We start from the raw sequence: 21,732 nt of genomic DNA, 5'->3' as shown, positions 1-21,732 counted from the left end.
AAGCAATTTTTTTCGTAACCATTAAATTTTTATGGTGCTTTTTTAATCATTAAATAGTTTATCAGAAAATATAGTAAAACTTTAGGATGCGTACAAATCTTTACGACAGATTTTTGAGATGACATTTTGTTACCAACAGTGCAAAGACAATTTTCTACAACAGAACTTAAAGACGGAGGAAAAATTCAAGCATTTTTTTTAATAACCATTGAATTTTTAAAGTACTTTTTAATTCTTTAAATAGTTTCTCAGAAAATACAGTAAAACCTCAGGATACGACCTAATTTTTGCGACAGATTCTTGAGATGACACTTTGTTACCTACCAACAGTGCAAAGACAATAAATTTTCTACAATAGGACTTAAAGACGATTAAAAAATTTAAGCAATTTTTTTCGTAACCATTAAATTTTTATGGTGCTTTTTTAATCATTAAATAGTTTATCAGAAAATATAGTAAAACTATAGGATGCGTACTAATCTTTACGACAGATTTTTGAGATGACATTTTGTTACCAACAGTGCAAAGACAATTTTCTACAACAGAACTTAAAGACGGAGGAAAAATTCAAGCATTTTTTTAATAACCATTGAATTTTTAAAGTACTTTTTAATTCTCTAAATAGTTTCTCAGAAAATACAGTAAAACCTCAGGATGCGAACTAACCTTTGCGACATGTTCTTGAGATGACATTTTGTTACCAACACTGCAAAGACAATGAATTTTCTTCAGTAGAACTTAAAAGTCGAAGGAAAAATTTAAGCAATTTTTTAATCACCATTAAATTTTTAAACAGCTTTTTTGTTCATAATAGTTTCTCAGAAAATACAGTAAAACTTCTAGGATGTGAATTAATCTTTGCGACAGGCTCTGTCTAAAAAAGGACTATAAAAACGTTTTTTGAGGCACAATTATCGTGGCTCCTGGCGACTCGTTTTTAGTCACAATTTACAAAAAATTGTCATTACACTTTGTAACTTTTCAATCACTTACGTTTTCCACCGCTTTTTTTGCATGTAATAATTAATAATTAGTAAACATAATCTCAACTATTCGAGGCACTCACTCGCTGTCGTTCGTTCGTGCTTTAAATGCTTTTATGAAGAAAATTGTTTTTTTACTTAACTATTTTTGTCTTTTTGCGGACCATTTCTATTCTTTCTTTATTAGGTCGTCAAAGAAAAGTTTGTACAAACTTATTTACTTTTGTCAGTAGTCTATACTTGGACCCTTGGACCAAATTATAACACCAAACAAAGTGATTTAGAAAAGATGAAGGGAGAGATGAAACCATAACTTGAAATCCACATTTTTCTTTTTCGAGTAACATTATAGATACAGTCACGATCAAAAAGCATGACACTCGCACCAAGCGGGCTGGATTTCAAAAGTGCCTCATTCTTTTTGATCGTGACTGTACATAATTGTACATTCATTTTTTTTTTAATAATCAGTCCGTCTAATTTGTGGTGTAATTTAAACATAATTATTGTCTATCAAAATTGGTTTTTTAAAGCTCGTTGAAACGTAGTGAAACTGCGAAACGAAAGAATTTTCTTTTAAATCATTTGTGTGTAAAACATTGTTTTCTTGGCAAATGTTTACAAAAAAACGCTACACATTTTGATCAGTCTCGAGTGATTCCAAGAATCATTTTGTGGTTAAATTATTTAAAAAAATATACGGAAATAGTTTTTATATACAGGATGATGCATTTAATGTGGCCATGCTTAGGACTGTTGTTTCTTGCATTGAATTAAATTCAACTGCAGGAATATTAAGTAAATTGGCAAAGGTTAAGAGTACAAAAAAATGTCAGGTGTTGTTTATGAGAAATTAATTAACTTTCTCCAGCAACTTGGCAAAAGTTTCAAGATTTAATTCATCAGTTCCTACTTCTTAATTACGAGCTTTGACAAGTTGTGAGAGTGTCTGTTTCAATTAATGTTACATCTCGTATCACGAGACATTCAGACAACCACTCAAGTTGTTGACATAATCGATTTTTTAAATTTATGCATGATAACAAATTATATAAACCAGAGTAAGAGTGACAGAAATTGCCAACTTTAGATTTAAATTTTTATGTACTTCCCCGAAATTGTCTTGTAAATATTGACTCGTCGTATTTGGCGAAATCACAGTCAGGCTCATCATGAAGTCACTCACTAATAAAATAATAAAGTCTGAGTGTCACATCTGCTTAATATCTAAGTACCGTACAAGTGCAGTGACCTGTCGACTCTCAACTCCTCCTAGAGTCTGATTGAGCTCCAGACAATCATCAAACAACAAAGATTCGTATTTCCGTACTCGGCAGGAAATGATTCACAGTGCGTGTCCGAAAAAAACTCCTTCCTCTCAAACCCCAAAATTCTCACGCGTAAATTGTATCTTTGGACTCGCTGACATGACGAATTGTCGGCATTCCTTTCGATTTCGACACGAAATATTAAAAGTTATCAGCAATTTGGGCGAAAGAAAGTCGGAGTGAAAACTTATGGACGGTCTACTTCAGCAGAGAAATTGCCTCAAGGCGTGGAAATTTGCCTTTTTTCTGCTTAAGGGCGGAAAGGATTGCGGTCACGGTCGCTTACCGCAACTATTCGTTTTGTGTATAAATTTGCGTAAATTTTCGTGGCATTGTTGTGGGAGCGAGTGGGCGGTTATTTCTTTGTTTTGTTTAGATGATTAATCGGAGATTAATTTGGTGCCGGATTGCGCATTTTTTAAATTACCAGTACGTGGGCGTGTTCGAATGACAAATTTTGTTTAAATTTCGTAGAAAAATGTGTTTACTGCAAAAAATCCAATTTGCGGTGTTAACTCACACATTACTTATTATGATCCACAAAACTTATCATTAAAATATTTAATGGCAAGTCTCTCAGCCGCTGATCGAATTTTCTTTTATTCAATGCTCGTATTCGTTCTCACAATAGGGAGGATATTGCTACCATCAGGGCACATATGGGGGAATTTATTACCCCCTGACAGTTAAGGGCAAATATCGTAAATAATCGCCAATATAACCAGACTCATTATCGTTATTTTATAACCTTTTAACTCGCTTAACCTCTGGTAATGAATACATTTATTGCAAGAGAGACACAATTTTCACTTTATTTGTTTATATCTAGATAATAAATAGCATGAATAAAACATGAAACACGAGTCATTCTTTGAAGTTCTATTCGAGAAAGATTACTTCTCACTGCAGGTAAGTTTCTTACCTAAATAAATAGAAAGTTGACCCACGTCAACTTATGTCAGAGAAAAATAAAAAAAGTGATTTAGAAAATTTTAGTCAAGACTATTTTGGGCGAAAATTATAAACCCAGCGTGTTTCTTAAACATTTGCATTACAGCAGTATGTACAGGGTTATTCCATAAAAACATGATATCCTTTATAAACCTACTGATTAGTGTCGCAGTCAAATTAATTGAAAGAACGTCAATCCACAATTAAATTGAACCAATTTGATTGGTCTATTCGCCTTGTTAGAAATTTTAAATATTATTTTCAATTGAGAATATTTAAACAGAATCTTGTCCAGTTGCAACATTTCCAAATTTTTTTACTAAACGCGATGTTTACGTCAAATTTTTTATATTAAATACTAGTTTATTTAATTTTTGTAATTTTATTTTGCGTATTTTTTGAATATTTTTAGTGTACTATCTCAAATTGTAAACAAAAATATAGAGATGTATAACAGCATAATTAAAAATAACAATTGAATATTGTTACATTGAATATGAATTCCATAGTCCACTTGATGAACAATCATTTTTGAACACATTGTATTATTTGTTTTTATTGACCCACGTAGCTTTGAAGAACTATTCCAAACAGGTTCTAACTCGAAAAAATGCAAATTTCGGGCATGTTTGGAGCATTTCAGTAATAGAAGGAATAGAAATGTTTTTTTTTGTATTCGTTTTCTTCTTTCTCGGCTCTGGTTTTCAGTCACTAGTTGAATAATCTGTTAATTAGCATTCAAGAGTTCGTTATAATCGAAGAATTACAAGATTTTAAGCCTTGTATGATTTACCATATTCGAAGTTGTTATAAGCGGGTTCGCTATAACTAGACTCTACTGTATTTAAAGTTTAAAAGTTAATGGTATTTTTCGGCAGTTTTTCAGTCTAGAATTAGAACTTTACTATTCGTTACTACATATTTTGGCATTTCGTAACTTTATGCAACTACATAAGACTAACCCTGTATAAACACCTGACAGGTACAGAACTGACAAATTCTATTTCATTTTTTCATTTCGACTACCGTGGACAAACTGTTGCAGTTCTTCCAACTTTCAATTACTTAGGAACTTACTTATTCAATTACAACGACACAAACCCTATGTATTAAAATACCGTTGGATTTGTAAGAAACCGTCACAATTTTCCTGATAACCCGTTAGTTGCGACAAAACCTTCAACTTGTCATGAAAACCCATCGGAATGTCTTCAAAAACACAAGCAATGCGTTATAACACACGTCCTAGTTTCCATCAACAAACACGTATTGTTATTTTCACAATGGACTAGTTGGTCCACGATGGTATAGGTGACTCACTTACATTTCCCAATTGTTCCATTTCGCAAAAATAATTTATCTCCGACCAACCCATGGACCATCACTTTATAAAGTCCCGTTTAATTAAACGATAACTCAAGACCGCTTCGAAAAGCAAAAGTAGTCGTGCCAGTACTTTCCGAAAGCTTACGTAACCCTCAAACTAGTTTTTACGTAAACGTAATTGCACGTTTTTCTTATTTATCTCTTCTAATGATCGCCACAGGCGCAAAAATACCACCCTTCCGTTAACTCCTATTTAATTAGCAATCGGCAACGTTATTTCACAGCCCAATTTGGTAAAGAGGGAATAAAAGCCGTTTAATTAGCGACGTTCCGATCGGACAACCCTTGTCTCAGGGGCTGCAACCTCCCTTCGGTTATCCAATTAAAGTCAAGTGGTGGTGCGTGTCTGAACGGATTTGGATTCGAATTAGATTTCAGTTTCCAATGCAATGGATGAGTCATGAGGTGATTCAAAAAATGGTGAATAATATAAATAAATGGGAAAATTGTTGGGTTTGGAGTATCGATCGGCGTTCCAGTTTTAATTTGACGTTTGCTGCAGCTCTGGAATTGTGTCAATAATAATAGAATTCTCCCTCACTGCGAACGATATTAATAAGACGGTTTCCAGGCTGGAAGTTCGACAGCTTACAAATGTTTCAATTTATGGCCTGTTCAATCAAACTTCTCGAGCTATTTCGGTTCAATAAGAGGGAACGGTTATTTATGGTTTATCTAAATTACTGTTAGGAGAAATATTAGTGTGATAAAATGACCTCAATCAAAGTTTAATTGTCGTTCTAGCCATATTTAGAGCAACTTTGTTGTCTGCTAATCGGTTCCCGAAATCTATTATTATTCATACTTTGATAACCAAGAAATGTGTAATTGTTTAATCTATAACTTGATTTATTTAAAATATTTACTGTAAATCGTGGTGTATCTTATGAATAAAAGTAATATGTAAAATTCTTAAAAAAACGACACTATAAAGCAGTAAAAAATGCAAGTTTTGAAACTATAGATAGTTTTCAAACGCCGATTACATCGGAGCTAAGAGAGCTAGGCCGATTCCATTGGAACCAGGGCACTAAATTGGAAAAAATTTGAATTAAAGTCTTGTTGTTTCTGAGGAAAACACTAAAAAGTGTTTGGAGTTTTTACAATTTTTGCTTCTCATACGCCGATTACGGCGAAACTGTTGTTGCTAGCGCAAAAAGCACAGTGTCCTTGGAACACCCATTAAAATCTACTAGGTAATTTACTATTATCAAGGCCCTAAAATAGTAGAAAAAACGATTCCGGTTCCGATTACAGCGGAACTAAGAGAGCTAGGTCGATTTCAAACTTAATTAATTGTTGTTAAAGGAAATATAAGGTGGATTTTAAAAAACGCCAAAACGGTTTAAAATTCTAACTTTATTAGGCTTTTTGGACGCTGATTACGGAGAAACTGTTGTTGCTAGTGCAAAAAGCTTAGTTTTATTGCAACTCCCATCCCATTAAAATCTACAAACCAATTTACTATTATCAAGGCTCTAAAATAGTAAAAAAAAAGATTCCGGTTCCGATTACAGCGGAATTAAGAGAGCTAGGTCGATTCCATCGGAAACAACTCGCTAATTTCAAACTTAATTAATTGTTGTTAGAGAAAATATTAGGTACAATTTTAAAAACGCCAAAACGGTCAGCAATTCTAACTTTTACGCTTTTTGGACGCCGATTACGGCGAAACTGTTGTTGCTAGTGCAAAAAGCACAGTGTCATTGGAACGCCCATTAAAATCTACAAGCTAATTTACTATTGTCAAGGCTCGAAATAGTAAAAAAAAACGATTCCGGTTCCGATTACAGCGGAACTGTGAGAGCTAGGCCGATTCCATCGGAATCAACTCGCTAATTTCAAACTTAATTAATTGTTGTTAAAGGAAATATTAGGTAGATTTCAAAATACGCCAAAACGGTTTGAAATTCTAACTTTATTAGGCTTTTTGGACGCTGATTACGGAGAAACTGTTGTTGCTAGTGCAAAAAGCTTAGTTTTATTGCAACTCCCATCCCATTAAAATCTACAAACCAATTTACTATTATCAAGGCTCTAAAATAGTAAAAAAAAAAGATTCTGGTTCCGATTACAGCGGAATTAAGAGAGCTAGGTCGATTCCATCGGAATCAACTCGCTAATAAAGGAAATATTAGGTAGATTTTAAAAAACGTCAAAACGGTCAGCAATTCTAACTTTTACGCTTTTTGGACGCCGATTACGGCGAAACTGTTGTTGCTAGTGCAAAAAGCACAGTGTCATTGGAACGCCCATTAAAATCTACAAGCTAATTTACTATTGTCAAGGCTCGAAATAGTAAAAAAAAACGATTCCGGTTCCGATTACAGCGGAACTGTGAGAGCTAGGCCGATTCCATCGGAATCAACTCGCCAATTTCAAACTTAATTAATTGTTGTTAAAGGAAATATTAGGTAGATTTCAAAAAACGCCAAAACGGTTTGAAATTCTAACTTTATTAGGCTTTTTGGACGCTGATTACGCAGAAACTGTTGTTGCTAGCGCAAAAAGCTCAGTTTTATTGCAACTCCCTTTAAAATCTACAAGCTAATTTACTATTATCAAGGCTCTAAAACAGTAAAAAAAACGATTCCGGTTCCGATTACAGCGGAATTAAGAGAGCTAGGTCGATTCCATCGGAATCAACTCGCTAATTTCAAATTTAATAAATTTTTGTTAGAGGAAATATTAGGTAGATTTTAAAAAACGTCAAAACGGTCTGCAATTCTAACTTTATTACGCTTTTTGGACGCCGATTACGCCGAAACTGTTGTTGCTAGCGCAAAAAGCTCAGTGTCATTGGAACTCCTATTAAAATTTACAAGCTAGTTTACTATTATCAAGGCCCTAAAGAGTAAAAAAAAGATTCTGGTTCCGATTACAGTGGAACCAAGAGAGCTAAGCCGATCTCATCAGAATCAACTCGCTAATTTTAAACTTAATTAATTGTTGTTAGAGGAAATATTTTAGGTACATTTTAAAAAAACACCAAAACGGTTTGCAATTCTAACTTTATTACGCTTTTTGACTGCCGATTACGGCGAAACTGTTGTTTCTAGCGCAAAAAGCTCAGTGTTATTGGAACTTTTATTAAAATTTACAAGCTAATTTACTATTATCAAGGCCCTAAAATAGTAAAAAAATGATTCCGCTTCCGATTACAGCGGTTTCTAACTTGTATTACGCTTTTTGGACGCCGATTACGGCGAAACTGTTGTTGCTAGCGCAAAAAGCTTAGTGCCATTGGAACTCCTATTAAAATCTAGAAGTGAATTTACTATTATCAAGGCGATTCCGGTTCCGGTTCCGATTACAGCGGAACTTCGAGAGCTAGACCGATACCATCGTAATCAACTCAATAAATCGAAAAAAATTCAAACTTAGTTATTGTTGGATGAAATATTAGATTGACAGAAACACGCTAGAAATTGTTGGCAGTTCTAACTTTTACACTTTTCTAATGCCGATTACGGCGAAACTGTTGGAAATTGGAACTAGGGCCAAATTGCCTAGAAAATACATAGTAGACACAAGTTTCAAGGATTCAAGGCCATATATCGAATGAACAAATTTAGTTTTTAAACGCCGATTACAGCGGAACTAAGAGCACTAGGCCGATTCCAGCGGAATCAACGCGTTATTTGTTCATAGAGTGGAAAAAATGTTGTCACTGCCCTTCAAACTTTTCAAATCTTGTGTAAAACAGGAACAGTATGCAAAATTCAAACTTTTCGAGTTATTTTATCTTGTTTTCTCAAACTTGCACGCGTCTGATAATTTCGTAGATGTTCGGTTCTTGCTTTTGGTTGGTACGTTTCCAACTCTCGATCGATCTCTTGCCGGAAAAATTCGAAGGCCAGCATTAAACACGCTCTATCCATCAGATAAAACCAGTATAATAACACCGATCAATTCGGGCCTCTGATGAAGAGAGACCTCTTCCGCGTTAGGTGTTGGAGTAGGAAACGAGGGTGAGTTAAACGGCCCCCTGTCACTTCCACAGATTCAAGGTTGAATTATTGCGAAAAATGCCAAAAGAGAAATTAAGGTGCGGTTTTCTCCTCTTGCATGACCAAAAATGCGACAGTGGAAGCGGAGAATGTGAGTCTCGATTTATGGGACTATTATTATAGTTCGATGGCCTGTATTCAGCAACGTTATTTGCTCTTTTGGTTGCGGATCGTGTGCGCTGGAAATAAACAATGAGGCGGAGTGGAGTTTTCGAAGGGGTTGACGACAATGGGGAGTTTGCGGCTTGTACTCGCTGGGGATTGCCAGACTTGAATTGATCCGTTTTTCAGCTCAAAGGCACACAAGTTGGGATTAGAGTGACGATAAAATGGAAAATATGGCAACTTGCAAGACAGGCAAGTGCACTTGAGAGGTTCATAAAACTTGCCGAGGAGGAGTGATTCGAGAGGGTTTATTGTTATGGCAATGTACTAGCGAATTCGGATAAAAGCTTCCAATAGTTAAATAAAGGATTACGGTCAAGGCACATGCCATAAAAACAAATTTCAACTATTAGGAAATTCAGCATAAGATATGAGACTGCAAGATGATGATACATCGATTTTACCAATTTTTTTTTAGATTGATTGGTTCCTGTTTTTTTGTCTAATTTTGATATATAGGATAATTCTGGTTTGAATGCGTTCAAGAAAGTAAAAAAAAATAAAATTTTTGGCAACGAAATGTAATAATAACATTTTTTGATTTAATAGAAAGTAGGTTTCTACAGTCTACACACTGGTAAACTGACTTTTGCTCTACAGTTTAATATTTTTATCTTTTTTTGATGGTGAATAGATTTTTTAAATAGAAAATTTAAATTTGTGCAGTTTTTTCGTTAATTTGTATCGAAATTTAATGAAATAATTGCGTATTTGCCTTTAAAACGTTTAGATATAGTCAAAATTTCAATTCAAATGCCGACTACAGACGAATTAAGAGAGCTAGGCTCTTAATTAGTTAATGTTGAAATATTATATTGATAAAAAAAAAACGACAAAGCGGTTTGCAATTCTAACATTTACGCTTTTTGAACGTCGATTACGGCGAAACAGTTGGTGCGAGTGCAAAATGCGCTGTGCTGTTGAAGCCGCCTTTAAAATCTACAAGTTTAAGTGCATTTAATGGTAGAAAAAACAGGTTTTTGACGCTGATTTTGGTTTATTTGCATTGAAATTTTATAAATAATTGCGTTTTTGGATTTAAAACGTTCAAATGTGACCTAAATTCCAATTCAAACGCCGATTACAGGGGAGCTAAGAGAGCTAGGCCGATTCCATCGGAATAAGCTTGACAAATTAAAAAAAAATCAAACTTAATTAATATTAGAAGAAATATTAAATTGATAAAAAAACGCTAAAGCGGTTTGCATTTCTAACATTCACGCTGTTTGAACGTCGATTACGGTGAAACAGTTGGTGCGAGCGCAAAATGCGCTGTGCTGTTGAAGTCGCCTTTAAAATCTAAAAGTTTAAGTGCATTTAATGGTAGAAAAAACAGGTTTTTGACACTGATTTTGGTTTATTTGCATTGAAATTTTATAAATAATTGCGTTTTTGGATTTAAAACGTTCAAATGTGACCTAAATTCCAATTCAAACGCCGATTACAGCGGAGCTAAGAGAGCTAGATCGATCCCATCGGAATAAGCTTGACAAATTAAAATAAATCAAACTTAATTAATATTAAAAGAAATATTAAATTATTAAAAAAAATCGCTAAAGCGGTTTGCAATTCTAACATTTACGTTTTTTGAACGTCGATTACGGCGAAACAGTTGGTTCGAGCACAAAATCTGCTGTGCTGTTGAAACCGCCTTTAAAATCTACAAGTTTAAGTGCATTTAATAGTAGAAAAAACAGGTTTTTAACGCTGATTTTGGTTTATTTGCATCGAAATTTCCTAAAATAATTGCGTTTTTGGATTTAAAACGTTCAAATGCGACCTAAATTCCAGTTCAAACGCCGATTACAGGGGAGCTAAGAGAGCTAGGCCGATTCCATCGGAATAAGCTTGACAAATTAAAAAAAAATCAAACTTAATTAATATTAGAAGAAATATTAAATTGATAAAAAAACGCTAAAGCGGTTTGCATTTCTAACATTCACGCTGTTTGAACGTCGATTACGGTGAAACAGTTGGTGCGAGCGCAAAATGCGCTGTGCTGTTGAAGTCGCCTTTAAAATCTAAAAGTTTAAGTGCATTTAATGGTAGAAAAAACAGGTTTTTGACACTGATTTTGGTTTATTTGCATTGAAATTTTATAAATAATTGCGTTTTTGGATTTAAAACGTTCAAATGTGACCTAAATTCCAATTCAAACGCCGATTACAGCGGAGCTAAGAGAGCTAGATCGATCCCATCGGAATAAGCTTGACAAATTAAAATAAATCAAACTTAATTAATATTAAAAGAAATATTAAATTATTAAAAAAAATCGCTAAAGCGGTTTGCAATTCTAACATTTACGTTTTTTGAACGTCGATTACGGCGAAACAGTTGGTTCGAGCACAAAATCTGCTGTGCTGTTGAAACCGCCTTTAAAATCTACAAGTTTAAGTGCATTTAATAGTAGAAAAAACAGGTTTTTAACGCTGATTTTGGTTTATTTGCATCGAAATTTCCTAAAATAATTGCGTTTTTGGATTTAAAACGTTCAAATGCGACCTAAATTCCAGTTCAAACGCCGATTACAGGGGAGCTAAGAGAGCTAGGCCGATTCCATCGGAATAAGCTTGACAAATTAAAAAAAAATCAAACTTAATTAATATTAGAAGAAATATTAAATTGATAAAAAAACGCTAAAGCGGTTTGCATTTCTAACATTCACGCTGTTTGAACGTCGATTACGGTGAAACAGTTGGTGCGAGCGCAAAATGCGCTGTGCTGTTGAAGTCGCCTTTAAAATCTAAGAGTTTAAGTGCATTTAATGGTAGAAAAAACAGGTTTTTGACACTGATTTTGGTTTATTTGCATTGAAATTTTATAAATAATTGCGTTTTTGGATTTAAAACGTTCAAATGTGACCTAAATTCCAATTCAAACGCCGATTACAGCGGAGCTAAGAGAGCTAGATCGATCCCATCGGAATAAGCTTGACAAATTAAAATAAATCAAACTTAATTAATATTAAAAGAAATATTAAATTATTAAAAAAAATCGCTAAAGCGGTTTGCAATTCTAACATTTACGTTTTTTGAACGTCGATTACGGCGAAACAGTTGGTTCGAGCACAAAATCTGCTGTGCTGTTGAAACCGCCTTTAAAATCTACAAGTTTAAGTGCATTTAATAGTAGAAAAAACAGGTTTTTAACGCTGATTTTGGTTTATTTGCATCGAAATTTCCTAAAATAATTGCGTTTTTGGATTTAAAACGTTCAAATGCGACCTAAATTCCAGTTCAAACGCCGATTACAGCGGAGCTAAGAGAGCTAGGCCAACTCCATCGCTAAAATGTGGTACAAATTTTAAGGTTTTAATTTAGGTATAAAAGTAAGTAAAAAAATGTTAAGAGCAAGATTCTGGAAATTAAAAATTCAGACAACACCAACAAACAATTAAATCAAAACAACATTATGACTAAGAATGATTCTTTTAGACTATTGTATTGCATTCTTTTTTCAAATGGCAACGTTTTTTTTTGTAATTTTTGAGTTTTTTGACCTCATTAGGAATGTTAACGGTTTATGTGCACCGAAATTTCGCTAAATAATTGCATTTTTGGATTAAAAACGTTTAAATATAAATCAAAATGTCAAAGATAAATTTTATTTATATTTATTTGTAGTTTTTTTTTTTTAGATTTCGTTTAGTTTAGAATTTAATAAAAAATATAATCAACAGATTTACGGTTTATTTATTACTTGACGTTTATACAACATTAACATTATAGACGTACTAAAAAACTTAAACAAAAAACAAATAAATTTTTTTAGATTTTTTTAAGTGACATCGATTTTTTTGTTTTTTTTTTTGAGGTTTTTGACTCAGTTTGGCAATTTTTCGGTCTAGTTACCTTAGTTTCCAAAATAATTGCATGTTTGGATTGAAAATTTTGAAATGTTAAAACTAATTTTAATAAAATCAAATCAAAAACACTTAAACAAAAATCAAATTATTTTTTTTAATAAATTTTTAAACAAAATGATAAGCACCTTTTTTAAATAGCAAAGATTTTTTGGTAAATAATTTGTTTTTAATGTGCTAGATAAAACATTTTCGACCTAATTCAGCAATTTTTCATTTTATTTTCATGTCTGGCGAATTCAACCTGTCGATAATCCAAATAATTGGTAATTCGAACGCTTTGATTGCGTGAAGTATTTCTATGATCCGAACTCTTGACCTCTGTAATTCTAAACGTTCTCAGACAACATAATTGTAACACTTAAAACAAAACAAATTAAATAATTAAACTTAAAAAATAATTCAAATTTTGTTTCTTTTTCTTCAAATTGTTCAGCAATTTAACTGTTAAGTGTTTTATGTTTCACTTTTTTTTAAACAAATAATGAAAAAACAAAATTCTATGAGTTCCTATAAATAAGTTCTGACCAATATTTTTTTCTTATAATTTTTTTTAGTACAGTTAAACTTCTGTGTGCTGAATTGAGTATGAGAAGATCAAACAAATGCGAAAAAGATCACTTAGTTTAAGTTTTCCTTATGAGAAATTGATATAAATTATTAATCACAGTATGCTTTGCTAATTTATGAGTCATTAATTAATCTAATTTACTACATACTTGTGTTTCCAATTTTTAAACCTGGTTTGTCGAATAAGGCAAGAAGTTCAGAATATGTTTCTATTGATATTTTTTATAGTCTGCTTTTGTTTCCTCTTTTATTTAACACTTTTCGGAAATTTGTAAAATTTCGCTCCATTATATCATTTTTTATTTCTTTCCAGTTTCGGCAAAAGAACCGGAGGCAGCGCTCGTCGCCAGAACGTGTGTTTTGTCCTGGAACCGTCAGAGATGATTGTGGTAAGTCCAACCCTTTTCGAAAAAATAATTGACCACACTTTCCTGCACCGACTAATTACAAGTATGTGCGAGAACCGGAGCGTATTACATCGTCGTCGTTTTCTAAATTATATCATTTCCTTCCTCGATTGACAAATTGGAGGAATACTGCGAAACGTTGACTGGTAGATAATAATTGAGTAAGCGACTGTTTGCTGCACTTATTGTTTACACGGGAAGAAAAAAAGACAATGTCGGGATTTTCTTATCTTTGCTGGAAAGAATGTGACCGAGGCGCCGACAGCTTTGTTGATAAGTGATGAACTAATGAGTAATCATGTCCAAAGGAAGTCTCGTGCATTTTTAACACGCTTTTATCAACGTGACGAGATTTGTAATTTTATCGCGAGATTTTGGACGGCAGGATTGAAGCCTTAAACTTTATATTCACATAGGAAGTCTCACAATAACGTATTTTTACTCATTTTTCTAGTTTGAAAATTGATGAAAAATTAAATTACTTAATGTTATTATTTTTGTTACTGGTGGATGAATCAATCATTTTGCGCCTCCTTTTTCAGTTTGAACCACGCCTAGAATTTCACAATAATTCCTTCTGATCTTAATAGATATATTTTTGGCTCGGAGTCACATTTACGTGTCGGATTTATTATTCAAAGCTTTTGAAATTGTCTCTTGTGATGAAGCGTCCACTCGTGTGTAATATTGGGCGCCGTCTGTCTGTCTGGTGTCTCGACTCCGAACCCTCACATTCATTATTCAAAAAATTTAATCATTTGTCTGACTCTCTTATCACATTTATTAATAAACTAAGTAGTAGGGAGAAGGGAATTCTGCTTTCGAGTTTAAAAATTGATGTTACGAGTTTGGTGAATATTAAAAAGTAAAAAGGCAATCAGTCTGATAGTTTATTTATTGTATGAAACACCAATAACAAGAATCACCTTCAGTGAGGTACAATACTCAAAGATATGGTCCCTCGAGCCGGATGTCGTGGAGTTTAAATCTTCCTTGACTTCATGGTTAAACAACCTAAACATTTTCTAAATACTCTCAAAATTAATAAAGTACTAGTTTTATTTACAAATCTGAATTCTTCTTTAGATTATGTTATAAACGCATTTTTATTTTTTTTATAATTTTGTATTCTCTTTTAGAGTTATTTTGTGGACTGTTTTAAAAATGGTTTTATAACCACTTTTTCTTCATTGTTCTGAGAAGAATTTTGTTTAGAAGTTTTCAAGATTATTTTTTAGCGATGTCTTTGTACTTCTCTGTAGATTTTTCTGAAGTTTTTTTCTGAAGTTTGTTTTTGAAATTTGGACTTTTTAGATTTGTTTATAAATTCTTTTCTAGATTTTTCTTTAGAATTATGTCGGTAAATTTTATCTAAATTATTTTATAAACAAATCTAAAACAGGTTTTATATCTAAAAGAGTCTAAATTTCAGATCTTGTTTAACTTCATGGTTAAACAACATAAACATTGTATCTTAGATTATATTCTAGGTCTTTTTAAAATTAATATCTAGTTTCGTTTACAACTCTTCCATGATTCTGTGGCATTGTTTTTGTACATTTTTGAAAATTTCATTATTACCTGATTTTTTTCTTGTCATTTCTAGGTCAGCAATTTGAATTAGATTAATTTATAAACCTATTTTTATTCTTTTATATATACTTTCGTACTTTTTTTTAGAATTATTTCATAATCTCTTCAAAATTGTTTTATAATCACTTTTCTAGATTATTCTTTGGCAAACTTTCTGTACTATTCTCTTCTCATTTTTCTGAAGATTTTTTTGTTGTTTTTTTGTTTTCTAAAGTTGTTTGAAGATCTGAAATCTGGACTCTTTTCTTCTTTAAATTTGCTCATAAATTCGTTCTAGATTTTTTATTAGTATTGTTTTCTCTAGACTCTACTTTAGAATTATTTTGTAGATTTTATCTAAAATTATTTTTATTATATTCTCCAAATTTTATTTTAGATTCCACTCTTCGTTTTTTCGATATTCTGTAGTGTTATTTAGAATGTTTCTTTACTCTTCTTTAGATTTTTTCTAAGATTCTTCTCTGGTTCTTTTCTAAAGCTGTCTGTTGGTTTGAAATCTGGACACTTTGAGATTATTTGTTTTATAAAACGCTTTTTAAATTTTCTAGTAAATAATGTAACATTACGTATTTATTCATTTTTTTTTAAATTCTTACATTTTAACCACCGAGACTTTGCCACCTTTTCTCTACAACAAGAGATTTTTCAGAATTCATTATATGGGCATAGATCACAACATTTTAATTTTGTCTCAAAATTCTCTAAAAATTGTGAAAAAACCAAAATTTTTTGAACACTTTTGCATAAAAAAATAACTCAAAAAGTATTCTTTCTAGATCTAACCGAATTGCACAGTGGATTTCGTAGATTATTTTAGATAAAAAAAATTGTTTTTATGAAATTTAAAAATCTTATATTATTTTTTCAAATTTATTGTACATTTTGTTAAAGTGACTAATATAATAATAACTGGAAACTTCCTCAAATTTTCCACTTTCTGGAACACTACTATACACGCATATAGTTCGCAACAAGTGGACATTTTCTGTAATATTCGAAAACTTTGCATTTCTCCGATTTTTTTTTCAAAATTTTAGTGATTAGATCAAACTCAAGGCAATCACAATCGCCTGTGTAAAATTGTTTTGATCATTTCGAATTAACTAGGGATGACTTTTTTCCAAAATTTTCGTAGTTTAAAGAAAAATAAACACAGAAATCCAAGTCAGTATTAGAGGCAATCACAACTGGTAGAAATAATTCCTCGTCGTAATAACAGGCAAAACAATCGTAATTTTCTCGATTCTCTGTAATTAACATTCTTCTGTTGGCACACCCCTTGCACCTATCCCGTTCCGAGATCCTCCGTCTGATTCAAACAGGTCGTGGTTGTGTTATATGGAGCAAAAGGTCGAAGGTTACCGGCAGTTCATCATAGGTTGCTAAGCGACGCCGCCACCCCCTTGACAAACAACGGGGACGGTAGCACAGTAATTGGCCGTTGCGTCTGCCGAACAAAACCATTTGTACGTCCGATTATGGATTTTATGGCCCACGACAATGAATGGTAAAAACCAAATCGATAATAATCGTGGGCTGTTGAAGACGCGTCGATAATAATTACCGGGGCGCCTACGTCCATTGGCGGCGTCAAGAGAGAATAAATAAACGACAAGGTTTCCACATTTTTTAAATAGAAGACTTGTAAGACCAGAGACGATTCAAAGAAAACAAATCGAGACAAATTAATGCGATATTTCAATGCTAAAGCCGACTGTAAGGATTCGAAAGACTTTGGGTGAATGCCAAGGAGGGAAACCCTAAACGAGGGATTTCGTAGCGAGTTTTTCCATTTACGGGATTTGGAAACTGATAGATTTAGCAGAGATGCGATTTTTTCTACTAACAAGCAAGTAATAAGTAGATAACTAATGATAAAATAACAATTAAAACACAATTAATAACGTAATCTAACTGAGAACCCACACTAGTATAAATGCTATTTTTAAGTACTAGGACGGTAATTAACTTTGACTCCGGCAACCAACCGAAGCCTTTTGGTAGCCTTGTCAAATCTTATTTGAAAACATAAAATTTATAAAAATAATTATTTTGATATTTTGAGAAAAACCATTTTTAGCATTAGTCAAATATAAAGAAATATATACCTACCTTTTTCATGTAGAATGATCCAGGAAATCGCATGTTTATGTTGTTTTGTTCTATTGTGGATAGTTTTCGAGTTGGTATACGGTGTTTGATTTTTTTTGTAATTTCTGAAGCCCATTTTTGTGAATAATGTTCCGCACTTGTCAATTCCTAAATCTAATGATAACTCACAACTAGCCAAATTTTCTAGTTTTCTATAAAATGACCGGAACATTCAGCAAAATATTGAAAAAAAATGAAAAAAACAGAAAATTTTGGAAATATCATAAGGAACTTAAACTTATTTAATGTAAAATAATCCAGGAAATCAACTGTGTAAATTCAGGTCAGGTCAGGTCAGGTTATTATTATTTTTTAATTTAAAGATGCTCGAATTTTTTTCGGCGTTTTTTGTCATTTTCGGAAAAAGTTTCAGGCGAAGTCAAAAAGTGTTTTGAAAAGTATTTTGACGTGGAAAAAAGTGGGAAATTTTGGGTAGTTTCGAATGGATTTAGTAATTGCTAACCTTTTGTGTTTCATTATTAAAATAAAACTAAAAAATCGTAAACGTTTTCAAATGTCATAAAACTCAAACTTTTTAAATGTAAAATGGTTCAGTTAATCGACCGTTTTAACCGTTTTGTTCTAGGGAGGCTATTTTTTGAGTTATTATTCAAAATTTTTGTGTTTTGTGTCAATTTTTGGGGATCTAGCAGGCTATGCGCATGTAAAGTATTCTGGAAAGTCTATTGCTGCGAAATTAAAAAATTGCCAATCCTATGTTTGATCAAGTCATAAACATTAGAAAATTGTATAAATATAATTTGTAAGAAATAAATTATTCAAAAATATAGTATTTTCAAAAAACTTAAAACATACGTATATTCAATGTAAAATAATCCATGAATTCAACTGTGTAAATCGTTGTTCTAGGGAAGATATTTTGCAAGTTAATTTTTTTATACAAAGGTGTTTTTTGTTTTTATTTTTTAACAATTTCTGGAGAACTATCAGACAAAGTTAAAATGTTGTACGCATGTAGAGTGTTCTGGAAAGTCTGTTGACATAGACAAATGTGGCAAATTTTTGGAGTTTTGTATACAGCGTGCTCAAAAACTGGCGCACCAACTCAATGGTGTGTGGTAGAGAAGTGGTTACATATAAAGGTAAAAATAGTAAAAAAACTCTTTGTATTAAAGTTATTGATAAATAACTAATTTTAGGTAAATGATATGTGGCAACGTTGTCTAACAGTTATGATCGCAATAGAATTTGAGCAACAATAAAAATAAATTATTTTTGGAACGGTTTCCTAGGAAATAATTCCCAGTGTTGGCACATCTACACATTGTGATTTTTTAGATAAATTTTAATTTTTTAATTAAAGAAACTGCTAAAATCTGATAGTAAATTAAAAATAATTATTCATCGTTTTGTTACGGAACGATTACCTGGTATGAAACATAAAAACATAAAAAAATAATGAAAACTAAAGAAGTTAACACAATAAGTTTGTAGCTCCAGATTTTTTAAAATATAACTTTAGGAATTTTTTCAATATTTTTCCCGTAATCTGCACTTGCTTCTCAATAACGTACCACTGAGTTTTTGAGCACCCTGTATGTGTTTGATCAAATCACTAAAATTTTGAAAATATTGGAGAAATATGGGTAAAGTTATCAAAATATCGTAAAAACAACTTATAGTTATTTAATGTAAAATCTGTAAATCGTTTTCTTCTTTAGGGATAGCTGGTTATTTTTATGCTAAAGTATCTCATTTTTTATAGTTTTTGTCAATTTTGGTTAGTTAGTTAAAATGCTCTAGAAAGCCTATTGGCGTAGAATAAACTTAATACAGTACGTGAAACTATAAAATAACCAAGAACAAGAAATTCATTTTTATTGGGAAATAAAATGTTTTTCTTATTTTATTTTGGAAAATCTTTCGAAATTATTAATTAAAATGTTTCGGAACTCTATTAACGTCGAGAAAATTGGAAAATCTTTCGTAGTCTTCAGGTGATCTAATTCGGGAGTACTTAAATAACAAAAAAAATTGAAAAAATAATAAAAGAAAATTAACAGAAATTTTAATTTTTGGGAAATGCTCGAATTTTTTTTCTGAAAAAGACATTTGATTTTTGACTGGTTTATTAATTAATTTATTTGTCCCAAAAATACAGTTTTGAATTGTTGATTACAGGGAAACACCGGCTGATTATAAAAAAGTAAACAAATTTCTGAGATAGCTGAAAAATTGTGACATTTTTTAATTAGCCCATTTCTCTAATCTACAAAGTACAAATTAATGTTAAATTATTTGAACTGCGCGGATTTAGGAATCGTTTTTGGTGTAAATATAAATAATTGAGACGTTTTGAACTATAAATTTGTGATTTATTCGTACAAGGAAATGAATTATCTAATTTCAATTTCAAATTTCCAATATTTCCGCGCACTGGTATGAAATATGGCCCGGGAAGTCCACCTCCATCATCCATAAAAAAACAACCCATGGCAACTTTTCGGAAAAACGCTCAAATTTCCGGGAATATCATTCGTTCACGCTCTGTATTTACCACTCTTCCCGGAACGCAACAACAGGAAGAACCGTTTCCGCCACGCGATCTCGCCGTTCAATTCAATTAAAACAAATTCGTGATCCGATTCCTCTAAGTGCATTTCGATCGAGTTGGTTCGTGCTGACGGCAAAAGCAGAACGAAACCCAATCTGTATTGCACCCATTTGTAGGAAATTTCGTTTGTTTGTTTTATCCTAGATTTGAGTGGGTCGGTTTATCTAAAACGGAAGGAAACAAAAAAATCCGTTGACTGTCGTGGCTGTTAAGAGGCGGTTCAGTTGTAGAGAGTCGAGGAAAATGTTGAAACACGCGTTGTTGACGGCGGTCCAAATTGACAGATTGCCGCCGGAAAAGCGGGTCTCGGTGGCGGTCGTAAATTTGAGACGGAAAAATTCAGTTTATAACACTTTGGATAGGGGGTTGAGGGGTGTGAGGAGGCGGCTGAAGACGCTTTCGTGGCCTAATGCCGAGGTATGGGAGGGTGGAGAAAGCTGGGTCTAAGGGGCTGTTTGTTGCAGATCGATTATCCGGACATTGAGCAAAGCAGAAGAGTACAAAATTCACCACTGATGGATCATCCGCAGCATCGCAACATCAACATGATGTTGGATCACCCTGTGAGTATTACTATATACTATATGTTCACAAAGTTGAGACACTCGTTCGCTACGCTCACCGGTTAACTAAAACGTACTTCGATTTATAACAAATGACAAAGTTTTGTAGTCTCCAAATAAGGCGTTAAATCAGAATGTTAAAAATTGTTTTTTTCGGACGAATTTGGTATTTTTTGATTTTGAATGAAAGTTTAAGGAAAATATGCAATAGTGAAGTGAGCTTAATTTAGTAGTTTTTGTGCAAAAATTCTTGAAAACGGCGCAGATTTGACGATAGTTTGAAGGTTTTTTATTATTTTTGAGTAAAAAATGTAAAAAGATATTTAAATTTGGAGATTTTTCGGGAGATTTGTGATGAAATTCTCAAAAAAAATCGGGTTTTTGATACAGAAACGTGCATAAAATCATAAAATGGTAGAAACAATGCCATTTTTTCGAAATATGTGAATTTCGAACTGAAAATCAACTTACACGCTTGTAAAGTTCGAAAACAATGTCTTTTTTACGTGGATTTTTGTGTTTTTTTTATGATTTTTGATTAAATCTGGTGAATAATTAGGTTAACTCGGTCGCTATGCTCACCTGTTAACTAGGATGTACTTCAATTTGTAACATATTTACCGATATTTGGTATTTTTGATTTTGAATTTTGCGAAAGAAGTGAGTGAAAAAAATGTTTGAAAAAATTTAATGATAGTTAGATATTTTTTATTTTTGACTAAAAAATATAAAATAAAACACAAATTTTGGAAATTTTTGGTAGATTTGTTATGAAATTTTCTAAAAATTTTGAGTTTCTGAGACAAATGCGTGCATAAAATCATAAAAATGGTAACAATATTATTTTGAAATCGAAGTTTAATTTTTTATTCAGAATTTTTCGAAATATGTGAATTTCGAACTAAAAAATCAAGTTACACGTTTTAAAAACAATGGCTTTTTTACCTTGATTTTTGATTTTGAATGAAATGTGGTGAAAAATTGGGTTAACTTTTTGAATCTAGTCAAATGATGCATTGAATCAAAATGTTGAGAATAGAAAGGGAAAAATTGTTCTTTGTGATCTAATTTGGTATTTTTTGATTTTGAATTTTTCGAAATAAGTGAGTTTATGATAAAAATAATGCAATGGTAAGCTTGATTTTGTACTTTTTGTGCAAAAATACTTGAAATTTTTTTACGATAGTT

The 21,732-nt window shown here is 32.2% G+C and overlaps 1 protein-coding gene and 1 non-coding gene across 12 annotated transcripts in view; one reads left to right on the top strand and one right to left on the bottom strand.

The window, feature by feature from the left end:
- PDZ-GEF (PDZ domain-containing guanine nucleotide exchange factor) overlaps window positions 1-21,732 on the top strand; it is a 96,798-nt gene that overhangs the window by 44,478 nt on the left and 30,588 nt on the right. For all 11 annotated transcript variants that reach the window (XM_064359973.1, XM_064359980.1, XM_064359979.1 and 8 more), the window contains 2 exons: window positions 13,569-13,644; window positions 20,446-20,544. In XM_064359973.1, the coding sequence (XP_064216043.1) occupies window positions 13,569-13,644; window positions 20,446-20,544 (175 nt within the window). The remainder of the gene's footprint in view (window positions 1-13,568; window positions 13,645-20,445; window positions 20,545-21,732) is intronic.
- Window positions 7,925-8,014, bottom strand: Mir3895 (microRNA mir-3895). The gene has a single exon (NR_038754.1). It is a non-coding gene; the product is annotated as a microRNA mir-3895 (primary transcript).

This window comes from Tribolium castaneum, chromosome 1, assembly GCF_031307605.1.
Source record: "Tribolium castaneum strain GA2 chromosome 1, icTriCast1.1, whole genome shotgun sequence".
Taxonomy (NCBI): domain Eukaryota; kingdom Metazoa; phylum Arthropoda; class Insecta; order Coleoptera; family Tenebrionidae; genus Tribolium; species Tribolium castaneum.
Note: the sequence above shows the minus strand (reverse complement) of the source record. Positions and strands in the feature narration are given on the sequence as shown.